Source organism: Narcine bancroftii, chromosome 14, assembly GCF_036971445.1.
Source record: "Narcine bancroftii isolate sNarBan1 chromosome 14, sNarBan1.hap1, whole genome shotgun sequence".
In the NCBI taxonomy this organism is placed as follows: Eukaryota; Metazoa; Chordata; class Chondrichthyes; order Torpediniformes; family Narcinidae; genus Narcine; species Narcine bancroftii.
In genome coordinates this window covers 5,005,276-5,020,277 of record NC_091482.1, presented here as the reverse complement: position 1 = coordinate 5,020,277, position 15,002 = coordinate 5,005,276, and the positions used below count along the sequence as shown (strand labels likewise).

Below are 15,002 nucleotides of genomic sequence, written 5' to 3'. Positions count from 1 at the left end.
AGGTTTATGTAAGCAATGTGCCTAACCTGGATCATGATGCAGTTGATTTGTTCTTAATGCTTGAACTGTGCACAGCAAGACTTTCATTGGGTGATACATTTTTTTTACATTTAAAATAATCTAAAAGACATTGTGTTTTCCTTCTCTTTACTCTCCAACCCCTGTCACTGGAGAATTGGGGTGATTGCATTAAGAAAATAATGGGGGATTATTTGAACTGTGGTAAAGGGTCTTGAGACCACATGGAGCTGCTGTGATTTGACACAATCCATCAATTGAATACAGTCCACGGGGTCTCCTAAAGTTCACCAAAACCTGTATCATGGAGGTAAACGAGAGAATTTGCAGATGCTGGAGTCTTGTGCACTACACAAAAGTACTAAAGAAACATCCACAGGAAGTCAAAGGCAGTCCACATTTTGGGTCTGAGCAACTTTGTCAAGAATGTGGGTGTGACGTGCTGTGGTAGCAGCAAGCAGACACAAAACACAAAGACCGTAATACAGGCTTTATTCTGCTAAAAGTCTATGCACACCAGTTTCAGCTGTGGTGGCTCCGGAGAGGCCGGCTCCGGAGAGGCCGGCTCCGGAGAGGCCGGCTCAGGCTTATATTCGGGTTGGCTGATTGACAGCCAGCCAGGTGGAGTCACCCGCTAGGTGGTTTTCCCCCTGCAGTAGGCAAGTGATCGTATCACCACAGTGGGAAAGCCTGAATAGAAAGATGAGGGGTGGGAGTGAGGGGAGGAAGATCATTCCTGTTTTTCCACACTCAGGACAGGAAATTGACTACCTTTTACTTCCTATGAATGGTGCATGACCTGCTGGTGTTCTCCAGATCTGCAAGATCTTGCAGTTTTGCTTCCACACTGTCATCTGAAAATTTCTTGGCTTCATTTTGCAGAATTCAGAAATTCATCCAACCCTTGGGTCTGCAATGTTTTTTGACAACATATCAATAGCCACAATTGGACTTTTCTTATGGGTTTTTTTATTTCTTAAGCAAATCTACATTTTCATTGCTGTTTGCCGGTAGTATCTTAGCAAAAGATTTGAGATCCTTCAGATAAATCACACTCTAACCCAAGATAAATTTTTGATTGCTTTATAATCTTCTCCAAAAGTCTGTAACTGCTCTCTTTTGACTACCTAGGATTGTTGAATTGTACTGGTCTGGACAAGAAACAGGTAATTTTAGATGTAGTATTCTGCAATGGGTGAAGGAGCCTCTGGAGATGAGCAATTGACGGGCAAAAGGCTGTTGGACAAAGTGAGTTAGACACAAACTACAGGGGACTGCGTGGTCCATATTCAGTTTTTCTAATGACAGAAATGCTGCCCAGCTGGGCCAGGCGACAGGGTAGGGGGATGTGGGCTCACAGGGCAACACCAAGTGATCAGTTGAAGAAAAAGGAAGTTATCATGAGGAGGAAAAACAGATGAGCAGAACATTCTCGAAAATGAAAAGAAACTGGAGTTCATTAGTGGGCAATGAATTGCAGCGCCCTTGTGTGAATGTGATTGAAAGATGACTTCCAGGTACAGCAACCATTTGGGAAGGCAAGTGAGATATTGGCCAAAAGGAACTGGTTTATAAAAATGAAGAAAATTTCATTAGAAATCTGTTTTGCTTTGGAGAGACCACTTCTGGTGTAGCATCCATAAATTTGCTTTCCTTACCCATGGAAAGTCATCCTGTGGAAAGAATCCAAATGATGATTTACTTGGCGATTGGAGGGGGGAAGGCACTTCCCTCATGACAAAAAAAAAATCATTGAAACTGAGATAAAGGAGATGTTATGGAACAGGAGGGAAGTCAACAGGGTATTTCCTTGAGCTCCAAATCTAGACCCATAATCTAAAAATAAGGGCTATTGGAGGACCAAAATGAGAAGGCATTTATTGAGAGGCATGAAGGTTTATAATTTTTTTTGCACTGAGAGCAGTGAGTTCTTTATATTAAGAGGTGAGAGATATAGATTTCCAGATGCTGTGGGTAAAGATTTGACAGGAAGAAAAAGTTGAGGCAGAAGATTAGCTAATTTCTCATTAAGTGGCAAATCCAACAGGTGAAATTGTAAATCACAAAATCCTGCTCTGGTTGTTTGGAGGAAATTCAGCCTGTCAAATTCTTGCATGCTGTTTGCAGGAATAGTCCGGTGGGTTGTAACTCCTCTGATCAAGATTACATTAGCACATGCACAGATGCATGATTTATTTCTTTTTTTTAAAATTCTGCAAAGGGAAATAAAGAGTTACCAAGTAATCCAATACTTTATTAATCAGGAAAGTCCCTTCAGAGACATCTCGAGTGGCTGTGGAGTACCGCCTCCTCGAAACAACCCTTATCCTCGTTATCTAGTATTCTTGTATTTTAAATGGATTTCTTCAAAACGAAATGCCCATCTTCCCACCTGCAAGTGCCAAAGGTTTCCTCTGCAACCCGTGAGATCCATATCGCCACTTGATTAAACCTCCCTGCTCTTTACAGATGGGAGGGAAGATAAAGTGGACTCAGGTAAGGCCAGTGAAGTCAGCAAGCCAGGATTGAAAGAGTTAACATGCTGCACCTCTGGTTTCGCTTGTTATCTGGGCAAAGCAGAAGAAATGTTTGCGCTTGTTTTTTGCAACCTTGAATAGCATCTGTCACAAATCTGCTAGATTTTAATCTTAAAGTGAAGTTTCAGTTACGAAAGTAAGTGAAATTGGAGGCTGAGAACATGTTTAGCTATCCTGAATGAAGCTCGAATTGTGTTTAGCTCTGCATTCCTGCTACCCTGGGGATTTGATTGAATAGTGTGGTGTAGTGTTTACTTGCTAAAAGCTGCCAGTTCTCATAAACCCACATCCTCTGTTACTCACCTCTTGGTAATTGTAACTCCTCCCTTATTTGTCCTCTCAAGACCATTCATAATTCGCTATAGACAATCTTCACTATTAGGCAAATAGACCCAGTTCTTTTAATATCATGGCTGGATTTGATATCTTGAGTGAAAAAACTGCAGATATTGGAAATATGAAATAAAAGGTAAAAATGCTGTAAGTAAGTACACAGCTGGTCAGCATGTGTTCAAGGAGAAATGTTACCTCTGTATCTTTCTCCACAAGTAATGCAGAGCATTTTCTGTCTTTTTTTTTAACCTGAGGTAGATGTTTCATCTAATTTGACTTGTGATTGGGGTAATTGGATATTTTTGGTAATTAAAGCATTTCATTCAAAAAGTGCATCAGCTATTGGCTTGAATATAAAATGCAGTGATGTTGAAATTACTGATAACATGAGAGTACATCTATTGCCATATTTATTAAAATTTACTGCTCTCTCCCACATCACAACAATTATTCCTCCAATAGTGTACATCCACAAAGAAATACAACGGCTTTGTGTTCCACGTGAGCATTTGGCAAGCCATTTTACAGCTTTCCTACAGCAAAATGAATGAGAATGTTAATTCTGCATAATTGAATTTTACTTCAGGCAGTTTCCTACCATGGTGGGGGCGGGGGGGGGGGGGGAGGTGGGGGAAAGAACCTCATGTTACTTGCTGTTTATCGGTCAAAAGATGCAAGCTCTAACCTCTCATCATCCTTGCTACCCTCCTGGTAATCTCCTCAGTAGGACCCTGATGTCCAAGATAAAATGTGGCCAGAATATTCTACCCTGTTCCACTTGAGGTCGAGCAGGATTTGTTGAGAAGTTTAACATAAGTCCTTGTCTTTAAGCTTTGCATGACTAGAGGCCCTTTCAAGCAAGGAAAATGCCCGACTGTAAAGGCGGAGGTTCTCTGTCCTTACGTCAAGAGACTTGCCTTTCTGAATGTGCCGTGGCCAGTTTCGAGGCACTGAATGCAACCCTTTTTGGGGAAAGATCTCCACCACCCCACATGAATGTACAGTGGCTGGTTCAGTGTGGGCTGATGATGCCATCAGCCTGTGACCCATCTCCCCACTCACCTCCCTCCCTCCATAACCTCCTCAAGATAGGGGTGGCAGGCGGGAGCCATCAGGCAGCGAGGGCCAATGGGAGCCATCAGGGCATGGGTGGCCAGCGTGGGCCGTCAGAGGGTGGTCGGTACAAGCTGTGACAGCCTCACTGGGCTGCTCTCAGCAGTTCAAAACGCAGCAGAGCAATGGCTGTCTTCCCAACCCATAATCTCCCATGCAGCTGGGACTGTTCTGGGAAACACAGAGAAGTTCCAGCTATGTGGGGAATTGTGGGTAGGGAAGATGGCCATTGCTCTTCCGCTTATTTATGATGGGTGGCACTACTACACCAGTCACCCTGCCTCCATCAACTCTGGAAGGTGCTACAAGGTGCCGCTCGACATGAATGCGATGCTGGAGCAGCCTTTTAGGAATGCTGTCTGAAAGGTAAATTTTATGTTTTCCCTCCGCACTTGTAGCCGGCCTCCGTGTGGAGGCCTGGCATGAAATGGCCTTATGACATTCTGTATTCAATACTTAATAATAAGATGATACAATTTATTTGTAATCTTGACTGCAGAGGGCTGCCTTTACTGATAAGTACAAGGTATTAGAATCCTTCCTATAACTGGCTCACTTTGTGGATGAACTGAGGCATCAGGATTGGTTTTTATTTTTGTATATTTCTTCAGTGAAGTTGGGTTTCCTCTGCCTCAAGGCAGCAACTGCTGATCAAGATTTAGTTCAGTGGTAAAGAGATTCCACAAGTCAAATACCACTTAAGCACTTTGCATCTCACTACCTTAAAGGCTGTTTTTGATTAAGTTGTAGAACGTGTCTTCATCTTCAGAATTGTCTTGGAGAAGGAAGCTGGACACACTGTCACTTAAAAGTGTTTGGGAGAGGGGAACACAAGAACATAATAGGAGCAGGAGTCGGCCATCTGGCCTGTCAAAACTGCTCTTTCATTCATTGCAATCATGGCTGACCTCATGACAGGCTCATCACCTATCTGCCTTTTCCCCCATATCCCTTAATTCCCCTACTATGTAAAAATCTATACAACCTTGTCTTATTGTAAATATATTTACTGAGGGAGCCTCCACTACTTCAATGAGCAGTGAATTCCACAGATTCACCACCCTCTGGAAAAAGCAGTTCCTCCTCATCTTCATCCTAAATCTATACCCTGAATCTTGAGGCTACGTCCCCTTAGTTCTAGTCTCCCCCACTAATGGAAACAATTTACTTGCCTCTACCTTGTCTGTGTCCTTCATAATTTTATATGTTTCTCTAAGATCCCCTTTCATTCTTCTAATTTCCAGTAAGTGCAGTCCCAGACAACTGAATCTCACCTCATAGGTTAAACCACCCCCCCCCCCACCCCTCCAATCTCTGGAATCAATCTGGTGAACCTCCTCTGCACTGCCTCTAAAACCAGTACATCCTTCCTCAAGTAAGGAGACCGGAACTGCGCACAGTACTCCAGATGCAGTCTCACCAGTACCCTATAGAGTTGCAGCATAACCTTCCTGCTCCCTAATTCAATCCCTCTAGCAATGAAGGCCAACACTCCATTTGCCGCCTTGATAGACTGCTGAACCTGCACCAATCTTCTACAATTCATGCAATCGGAGGAGATCTGCAATCCTACATTGAAGGAAAATGTTTCTCCAGTGAGGCACATTTATTCAAATAGTTTGAATCTTAGGAATCTGTGGTATGGGAATAGGCAGGCACATGATGGGATTAGAATAAATCCACACATCAGCTCTTTACAATGGCCGGTTCCTTGAGCACATTTTTATTTGTCATTATCCCACCAACCTGCCATGAAGAGGTGACTCTTAACCCTGAATTGTCCTGTTTTGTGTCTCTTGGCCATTGATTGTGGTCAGTTTTCAGTTAGTTAGGGAACAATCAGTTCTTATCCAGTATTATAAGGTAGCCTTGCATTTCCTGACCATCGTGTTAGGTACTCACCTGCTACTTGTACTCCAAATGAGTGTTCACCAGGTCTTGATACACTCTGAGCCACCATGGTGTAAATTATACAACATATTATGTATGTAGTAGCTTCATGTTCTACTCCAGAGACCCAACTGCAAACCCTTGGCTGACATTAAAATTCAGGGAATGAGGAACAATTTCTAGGATTAGATTAAACAAAGTTCTCTCTTTGAGGTCTGTTCTGCTGGAACAGAGGGGATTTTACTGGCCACTATATGTCCGTCAGCAGAGGATTAGCTGATCACCAAACAAGTCGCTGGCCTCAACGTTATGTCACTCAGCTGTTGTCGCGAGCTGACTTCCACTAACTATGATCTCTGTGGTGCCCACTTCCTCTTCACTGATGTCGTGATCCAATCAGTTCAAAAGAATCTTTGATATTCAGCGACAGTGATGTCGTTAAATTGTCTTCACAGCCAATCACATTGAAGAATTCTGATAGTCTGCAATCAGGAAGAGCCAGCACTATTTTAAACTAATACTCTGAACAGTTTACAACGTAATGGGAAGTAAAACTTGAAGTATGCACATGACTAAGTTGGAAACATCAAATAGTCTTTAAAATATTGACAATGCTTCATTTGAGTTCGTACTTTCTGCCCATATCTGCATGGGTTTCTCCCATATTCCAAAGAGGTACAGGGTTAGTAGGTTAATTGTCACATGGATGTTATTTGGATGGTGCAAGCTCATAGGTTAAAAGGGCCTATTACTGTATTTCTAAATTAAATTTTAAAATGTTATATTCAAAAATATTTACTTGACAGAATGACAAATATTTTTAGGGCTGTAAGGCATTAATTATGAATTAAGTGATTTGAAAAATTCTAATTTTTAACATTTAACTTTTAAAAATTTTAAACATACAGCCTTTCGGCCAGTGAGCCCGTGCTGCCAAATTACTCCCAATTGACCTACACCCCCCCCCCCCGCCCCAGTGCATTTTGAATGGTGGGAGGAAACACAGGGAGAATGTACAAACTTCGGTCCCAATTGCTGGTGCTCTAACAGCGTTGCACTAACCACGCCGCCCTTGGACTAAGACCTTGTGCATCGAACTATACATTCTTGGGGGTTTCTACAGGACTGCTTTTTTTAAAAAAACTATTTCTCATCAATTGAACTAGTGCCTTTGGAGAAGGCTGCCAGGCAGCTGTGGATCTAAGAATCTTCAAGGGTAACATCTGAAATTCCAGCTTTTAACAGGTGCACATGCACATTCTCAAAGATGCTGTTGGTTTCATGGAGACAACAAATGCTGCCCATTCTGACCTGTACAAACAGCATGTGCTGGGACTCCATATAGTCAGTTCACTCCAAAGCACCACAGCATCTCTGAAGTTATGAGATGTGCAAATGTTTTATTTTGCACACATTTATGACTGACTCTTCCAAGATAAACCAACCTTCCAATCTTCTTCAGTTTGAATACAGAGGATTGTTTACCGAAAACATAAAAAAAGGCATGGCATGCTCAATACTCGACAGGACATGTTCCACATCCACTGCAATGGTTTTCACATTTCTATTTAACATGTTCTCCCAACATATTGACCCTCTTTTATATTGGGTCCAAGAGATGAGTGCGTGGCTGGTACTCAAACATATTTGCGACATTTGGTTTGATCCTGTTGACCATTGCATTCACCATGTCGTGGAGTGAGAAGCTCATTCCTGATATCTTCAAATACAACCTTTCAAACTTATTGAGCCACAGCTGGGACCCTGTCTCCAATTCTGGTCACTGTCATTCAAGAAGGATGTGAAGTGTTGAGTAGAACCTCACCTTTAACCAATTCTTTTACTTTTCATCGAAGTTCGTATATGCATTTCATAATAAGAATCAAATAGGAGTTTTACCTTTTTATAGTTGTGTTAAGATTGTATGTCACTACTACTGGTTTGACCTTTGTTCTCCTTGAATCAGCTGAAATACAAATGTTCTTCAGCTAATTTGCCCTCCTGACCCCTCCTCAGCTTCTTTCTCCCTTAATACCGTAAAACCCCTGTTATCCAGAATTCAAGCAACTGACAAAAAAGGAAAATAAATAGGTAATAAATATGGAAGTTTAAAATTGGTGGACCTTCCCATTAGTTTGCCATCAAGTACCATGCAGTCTCAAACATCCAGAAAATACATTCATCTGGCATCTACTAGTCACCATAGGTGCTGGATTCCAGGGGTTTTTACGATATATGTAATATCACCCCTTCTTCTTTTAGTCTAGATAAAGGGTTCTGACCCAACATTGACTCACCATTTCTCTCCCTATGCTCAAGATTCTAGCATCTGCAGTTTTGGTTGTCTCACAAGAGACTATAAATGTTGGAATTTGGAGCAACAAACAATCTGCTGGAGGAATTCTGCAAGTTGAGCAGGCATCAGTGGGAGAAAAGAATGGTCAATGTTTTAGTCAAGACTTTTTCTTTCATGTTTGTCTGGCCTGAATGCACATGATCCTTTCTACCACAGCCATTAACCACCCAACCTTCTGTCTCTTTGATTCCAAAATGTACCATTTGTACCTTGTTATCTCCTCACATAGGCCTGGGTTGCACTCCTGTGAAAAGTTGATTGAGTATGTCATGTATCATTTTATCAGACCCTCTGTCACAGTAGACAGAATAAGACAAGAAAGGCAAAAGAACAGAGGAGTTCTGTTGAGTTATTGATCTGGAAAGTAGCAGTTAAACAGACAATGGGAGCAGATTTGATCGTAATTTCTAAAGGTGAAATGGATGCTGTAGCTAAGAAAAACAAACAATTAGAAATGTGAGCCGGGATCTGTGGAAAGATGAAGAGTTAATGATTCAAGTAGTTGATAACCTCACCAGGAAGCAGATGTTGCCCCACATCCATCGATAGCAGTTTACGACTGGTTAAAATAGAACTCGCATTAATAATTACTGATAAAATGCTGTTTATAAAAGGCTGTAATATGAGCTTTGGGTTTGGATGACCAGAAGTCTAAGCTGTTTGGTGCCATTACCACAGTGATAAATTAAATTCAGCTGGCTCTGGAATAAAGTTGAAGGTCAATTTGCAGGAGTGTTAGCAGACCAAAATTGACACTGAACCTTGTAAGAGCATCTCTGTCTCTGAGACTGGCATAGGAACTAGCAGAATACATGGGATGTGAATCAGAATTGGTGTTCAATTGAGGTCATTGTATTGGATTATATTTTAAATTTGTTAATCTGAACTCCAAATAGATTATGAGTTTACCAGCCTGTTCCATTCCCCGTGAGGTAATACTTTCCCCTCAGGTCCTTTTGAAATCTTTTTCCTCTTTCTTTAAATCTATAACCTCTAGTTTTAGACTCCCCTACCCTGGGAAAAAGGCTGTGACCATTCACCTTATCTGTGTCTCTTGTGACTTTACAATGTTACCTTGCAGCTACGTACATTCCAGGGAGAAAGGTACCAGCCTGTGTCCACTTCTTATAACTCAAACCCTCTAGTCCTGGTAACATCATTGTAAATCTTTTCGACATCCCTGCCACTTAATGACATCTGTCTTATAGCTGGGTGACCAGAATGGCATTCGACTCCACGTGTGGACTCATCCAGAAACTTGTACAACTGTAACATGAGATCCCAACTCAATGCCCTGACCGATAAAGGTCAGTTTTCCAAATGCCTTCCTCGCCACTCTGTCTCGCCACTTTCAGGTGATGAGGATCTTTGAGTCACCCCATAGACTATGGAAGACCCTCATTCAGTCTTCCTGTCTGTATTTGGTGTCTCCAGGGTAGAGAACCCCCCCAAACAGATTGGAAGGAGCACAGGGGAATTGCTGCTTTACATGGGAAGACCAGGTCCTGGGATTGTGTCTACTGTGGATTGCATGGGAAAAAGCAATGAGAAGGGGATTGTTGGTGGGGATGGAAGAGCAGACCAGGGAGCCCCTTTGAAGGAATAATTGAAGGAATCTCAATACCCCTGAGCATAAAGGCCTCCAAAAGGTAGTGTACATAGCCCAGGACATCACAGGCAAAACTTTCGCCACTACAGGGAATGCTGCCATTGGAGAGCAGCAGCAATCATTAAAGATCCACACCACCCAGCACACACTCTATTCTCACTGCTGCTATCAGGAAAGAGGTCTCGGTGCCACAAAACTCACACCACTAGGTTCAGGAACAGCTGCTCCCCTCCACCATCAGACTCCTCAACCACAAACTCAATCAGAGCCTCTGAATTTGATTTTGTCCTCTCAGTCAGTTTGTTTACATTCATTGTTTACAGTTCTTTGTTTACAAGTAGTTTTTTTTTTGCATTACTAATTAGTGGTAGTTCTTCATCGCCCACAGGAAAAAGGGTTGTATGTGATGTCATGCATGTACTCTGACAATAAATCTGAAATCTGAAACGGGAGGAAATGGCAAGAGATGATTTGTAAAAGTGGAGGCTGGTTTGATTTGAATAGTTGATTATTGTTACATGCACTGAGATTCAGTAAAAACTTTGATTTGAATGCTATTCAAAAAAGTCAACTCAAGAGTGTTACAGAGAAAAGTGCAGTTAAATAACACAAACCAGTCTCCTCCTGTAGTGATCCCATCTGCACTACCCACCACCTCCGAAAAGCAACCAGGGTGGCAGTCATTCTCAGCCACTTTTTTTGGCTATTACCCTCTTTGGACTCTGCTCAAGGTTTAAGGGCCCGCTTTTCTGTGAAGCAATCAAGTTCAGTTGGTTTCTTCCATACTTCTCTCCAGACTACATAAGAAACATAAAAAATAATTCATGATTTCAGTCCGAACCCCCTCCCCCCCTTAAATATGCTGTGGCCCCAATTGAGAATAGCAGTATTATAGGATCTGGCTCCTCCTGGCCACAGTCTTTTCTCCTCCTTCCTTGTTGGGTAGAAGATGCATTAGCCCCTGACTGTCCATTGCCCCTGGTCATCCGTTGCCCCCCGCTCCCACCTAACTCCTGTCACAGCAGCAGGGGTGCTGTGCTGCCGAGCCCAGAGTTCACCTGAGCGCTGCACCAGCTTGCAGCAAGAGGCCGGTGGCAGTGGCAAGAAGCAGGCAGCGACGGCTCAATGCGGGAGCAATGGCCATCTTCTTTATCCATAACCCCCCTCTGCAGCTGGAACCAATCTGCAAGAGCCAGAGATGCGCAGAGTGGTTTCAGCTGCGTGAGGGATCATTGGGTAAAGAAGGCAGCCGTTGCTCCCGCATTGAGCCAGTCGCAGCCTGCTTCTCTTCCACCTGGTGCTGGGGGCTGAGTCACCTTTCCACTGAACGTAAGAGAGAGCATAGGGGACAGTCCAATTCCACATCAACCTACCCCCACCTCAAATGTCCAGCCTCTAAAACCCTGTAACTCCAAAATCACTGCAGTGTAAATGCCCTTTGAGAAGACCACTCCAGAGGTAAGTATGCTAAAAAAAAAAATTTTGGTATTTCTACTTCAGTGTAAAACTGCCAATTGAAAAAGAAAAGGAGAGAGAAAGACCAGTCTCTAGAGGTATAGAAACAGGGGGACAAAGATGGGGGAAGGTGTTTTCACGGAACCTGGAGAAGTCAATGTTAATGCCATCTGGTTGGAGGGTGCCCAGACAAAAGATGAGGTTTTGTTCTTCCAATTTGTGAGTGGTTTCAATTTGGCAGTGCTTGAGACCATGGACAGACATGTCAGCAAGGGAATGGGACAGGGAATTGAAATGGAAATTCTTGACAATTAACCCAACATTGTTGTGAATCTATTTTGCACTCTTTATAGCTTAATGATATCTTTCCGACAGCTGGGTGTCTAAAACAGCACAAATATCCCAAGTGGGGGCTTCCCAAAGTTTTGTACAGTTGTAACTTGCTCTGCCACTCAAAGGCCTGAAATGCTTTTCTCCATTGTGTAGCAACAGCACACATTTTAACTTGCAAAATAAAAGCACAATGTTTGTGACTCATGGTCATAAATTCCCTGTTTTTTGTTTCTCTTTCAGTGCCGTGCAGTTGGGAACAGACATGCTGGAGCTTGATTGTCACATGACCAAAGATGGGCAAGTGGTTGTGTCACATGACAACAACCTGAAGCGAACCACGGGGCTGAATGTGAATGTCGACAACCTCAAGTATTCAGTAAGTGGCATTTCTGCCTTGGTCAAGTGTTAGTGGCGCATTCAGCCAAATCTTATCAGACTTCAAGTGAATTACATCAACAAACATGTCAACGTAATACCAAAAAAAAGCTAAGGCAGAAGACCTGAATCATCGTCACAGAGTTACACAACACAGAAACAAGCCCTTCAGCCCAACTTGTCCATGCTAGCCTGAGCTTGTCCAGTTTACCTGCATTTGGCCCATAACTTTGCCATTCATGTACCTACCTAAATATCTTTTAACACTGTAATTGTACTTATGTAAATGTTTGGGACATTCAGGCATTGCACAATGCTGACCCCAGCAATGGTGCATTGTTCCCACTCCAGTGGTATAGCCGTCCCTCAGTGCTGCCCCCACTAGCAATGCAACCCTCCCTCCATGCTGTGCTTCTGCAGCAATGCAGCCCTCCCTCAGAGCTGCCCCTCTTCAGCGATGCAGCCCTCCCTCAGTGCTGCCCTTCTCCAGTGATGCAGCCCTCCCTCAGTGCTGCCCTTCTTCAGTGATGCAGCCCTCCCTCAGCGCTGCCCCTCTCCAGCGATGCAGCCCTCCCTCAGTGCTGCCCTTCTCCAGTGATGCGGCCCTCCCTCAATGGTGCCCCTCTCCAGCAATGCAACCCACCCTCAGTGCTGCCCCTCTCCAGCAATGCAGGCCTCCCTCAGTGCTTTCCCTCCCCACTAATGCAGCCCTCCCTCAGTACTGCTCCTCCCTAGCAATGCAGCCGTCCTTCAGTGCAACGCCCTCCTTTGCTGACAATGCAGAGCTATGACTCTGGGACTCCCGGTTCACTTATTCTCTCCACTCATCAGCCTGTGTTGTGTTGTGAGGTGCAACAAGCCCCCAAAACATCTGCCTCAACACTAAACAAAAGCAAAGGAATCAGGTACAATGACAACATTCAAAAAGCCTCTGGACAGATGTGTAGATAGGAATGGGCTTGGAAGAACATGGATCAAATGCAGGCAAATGGGACAAGCCCAGAATGATGCCTTGGTCAGCATGAACCAGTTGGGCCAAATGGCTTGTTCCATATGTTCAAGTCAATTACAAGAGAATAAGAGCAGGGGTTGCCTCCAGACACCTCAAACCTGTCGACATTCAATATGATCATGGCTGAACTGTACCAGTTCCACAATCCCCTGACCTTTCAAACACTTTTTCAAATACCCCCAGTGAATTGACCTCCAGAATGCATCAGCTGGTAGAATTCCAGAGATTTAACTGGATACTGAAACACTGTCTGGTTCATGGAAAGAAAAGACCAGAAAGCAATCAAATATCTCCAATTGAATTCAAATACCTAAAGGTAGCTGATTACACCTCACTGGCATCTCACTAACTGTGATAAAGTTTGGGATATCATATGGTGGTGATGAGGGCTTTACAAATGCAAATTCCTTCTGTGACTTGCTGACCAGCATGTTTCAATAGTTCCCTGTAAACCTTTTCCCAGAACACAGCCTTGAAGTTGCTGATCTCCGCTTTCTGTATTTCTATTCGGTCAGCAAGTCACAATTCAGAGTAGATTTGAAAATATTCAGGCAGGCCACAAAAGTGAGAAGTTGAGATGAAGGTTAGATGTCAACAACAGGTCATCATTTGGGATGAGTGGCAGGAAGGGTTGGTTATGGTCAGACAAGACTCAGTTCAGGAATGACAGGAAGTCAGAAAGAATATTAAGTCAGAATTTATTGTCAAGAACATATCATGAAATTTGTTGTTTGTGGCAGTTGCAAAATTGCTATAAATTACATTAAAAAATAAATTAGTGCAAACAGGAGGGAAAGTGAGTTCGTGGTTCATTGTCCATTCATAAATCTGATGGCTGAAGGGAAGAAGCTATTTTGGTTAAGTTGGGTGCTCATCTTCAGGCTTCTGATAGTGAAGAGGGCATGGCCTGGGTGGTGGGGAATCTTTGACAAGAGAGGCACTGCCTCTTGTAGATGTCCTTAATGGATTGAAGGCTAATGCCTCTGATGGAGCTAGCCAAGTTCACAACCCTCTGGAGTCTTTTCCTGTCTTCTGCGTTGATGTCAAGCAGTGATGCAACCAGTCAAAGTGCTCTCCATGGTACACCTTTAGAAATTTGCAAGACCCTTTGATGACATACCAAATCTCCTCAAAATTCTCAAGAAGTACAGCCACTGGCGAGCCTTCTTCATGACATGGAGGCCCCAGGATGGTTCTTCAGAGATGCTCACACCCAAGGATTTGAAGTTATTAACCCTTTCTACTGATGAGAAATGGTTTGTGTTCTCCAGAATGAGGTCAGATTAAATATGTTGATGGGATTGCCTTGATCTCAGCACATCTTGTGAATGTATTGAAACGGCAGCTAACATGTCAACACATTTGAAACAACTTGTGATTTTGAGTCACAAAATTCCTGTAAAATAAGTTTAGACAGTTAAGAGGAGTAATCAATGGTACTAAAGCCATCCCTTTCTCATTTTACCCCACTCCTCTCAGGATCTTCCATCCTATCACTGCAGACTGCACGTGACCTTCAAAAAAGGTAAGATCTTGTGTATGCAACTCTTGGCTGATTCTGCAGATCACTTGAATGACTGGAGCAGCTTTAAGTTCAAGTGTATTGTTACATGTACCAAGATGCAGTGATCGACTTTGTTTTGTGTGCAGACCAGTAAACGTCTCGGATGTAGTAAAACAGTATGAAAGCCCAGCGTTACAGAGAGATGTCAATTGGTATGAAGTAAAGGCAACATAATTTTACAATTTTGGGGCTCATTCTGGAGTGTGATAGGAAAGAAACTGTCCTTGAATTTTCTTCCCAACATTCTTGTATGTTGGCTGCTTTTCCACAACAGCGGGAGATATCGATGGAGGGTATGAGGAGTCGATGGACTGATCTGCACATACCCAACTTCCCTCCATCACCCCTTACCTTGAGTTGCACGGTGATTTGCCTCTTCGTGCAAAGTAAAAAGAGAAAATGCTGGA

The 15,002-nt window shown here is 43.1% G+C and overlaps 1 protein-coding gene across 3 annotated transcripts in view; it reads left to right on the top strand.

Moving 5' to 3' along the window:
• Nucleotides 1–15,002, top strand: part of gdpd1 (glycerophosphodiester phosphodiesterase domain containing 1) — a 42,733-nt gene that overhangs the window by 9,702 nt on the left and 18,029 nt on the right. For all 3 annotated transcript variants that reach the window (XM_069910466.1, XM_069910468.1, XM_069910467.1), the window contains 2 exons: nt 11,885–12,020; nt 14,511–14,556. In XM_069910466.1, the coding sequence (XP_069766567.1) occupies nt 11,885–12,020; nt 14,511–14,556 (182 nt within the window). The remainder of the gene's footprint in view (nt 1–11,884; nt 12,021–14,510; nt 14,557–15,002) is intronic.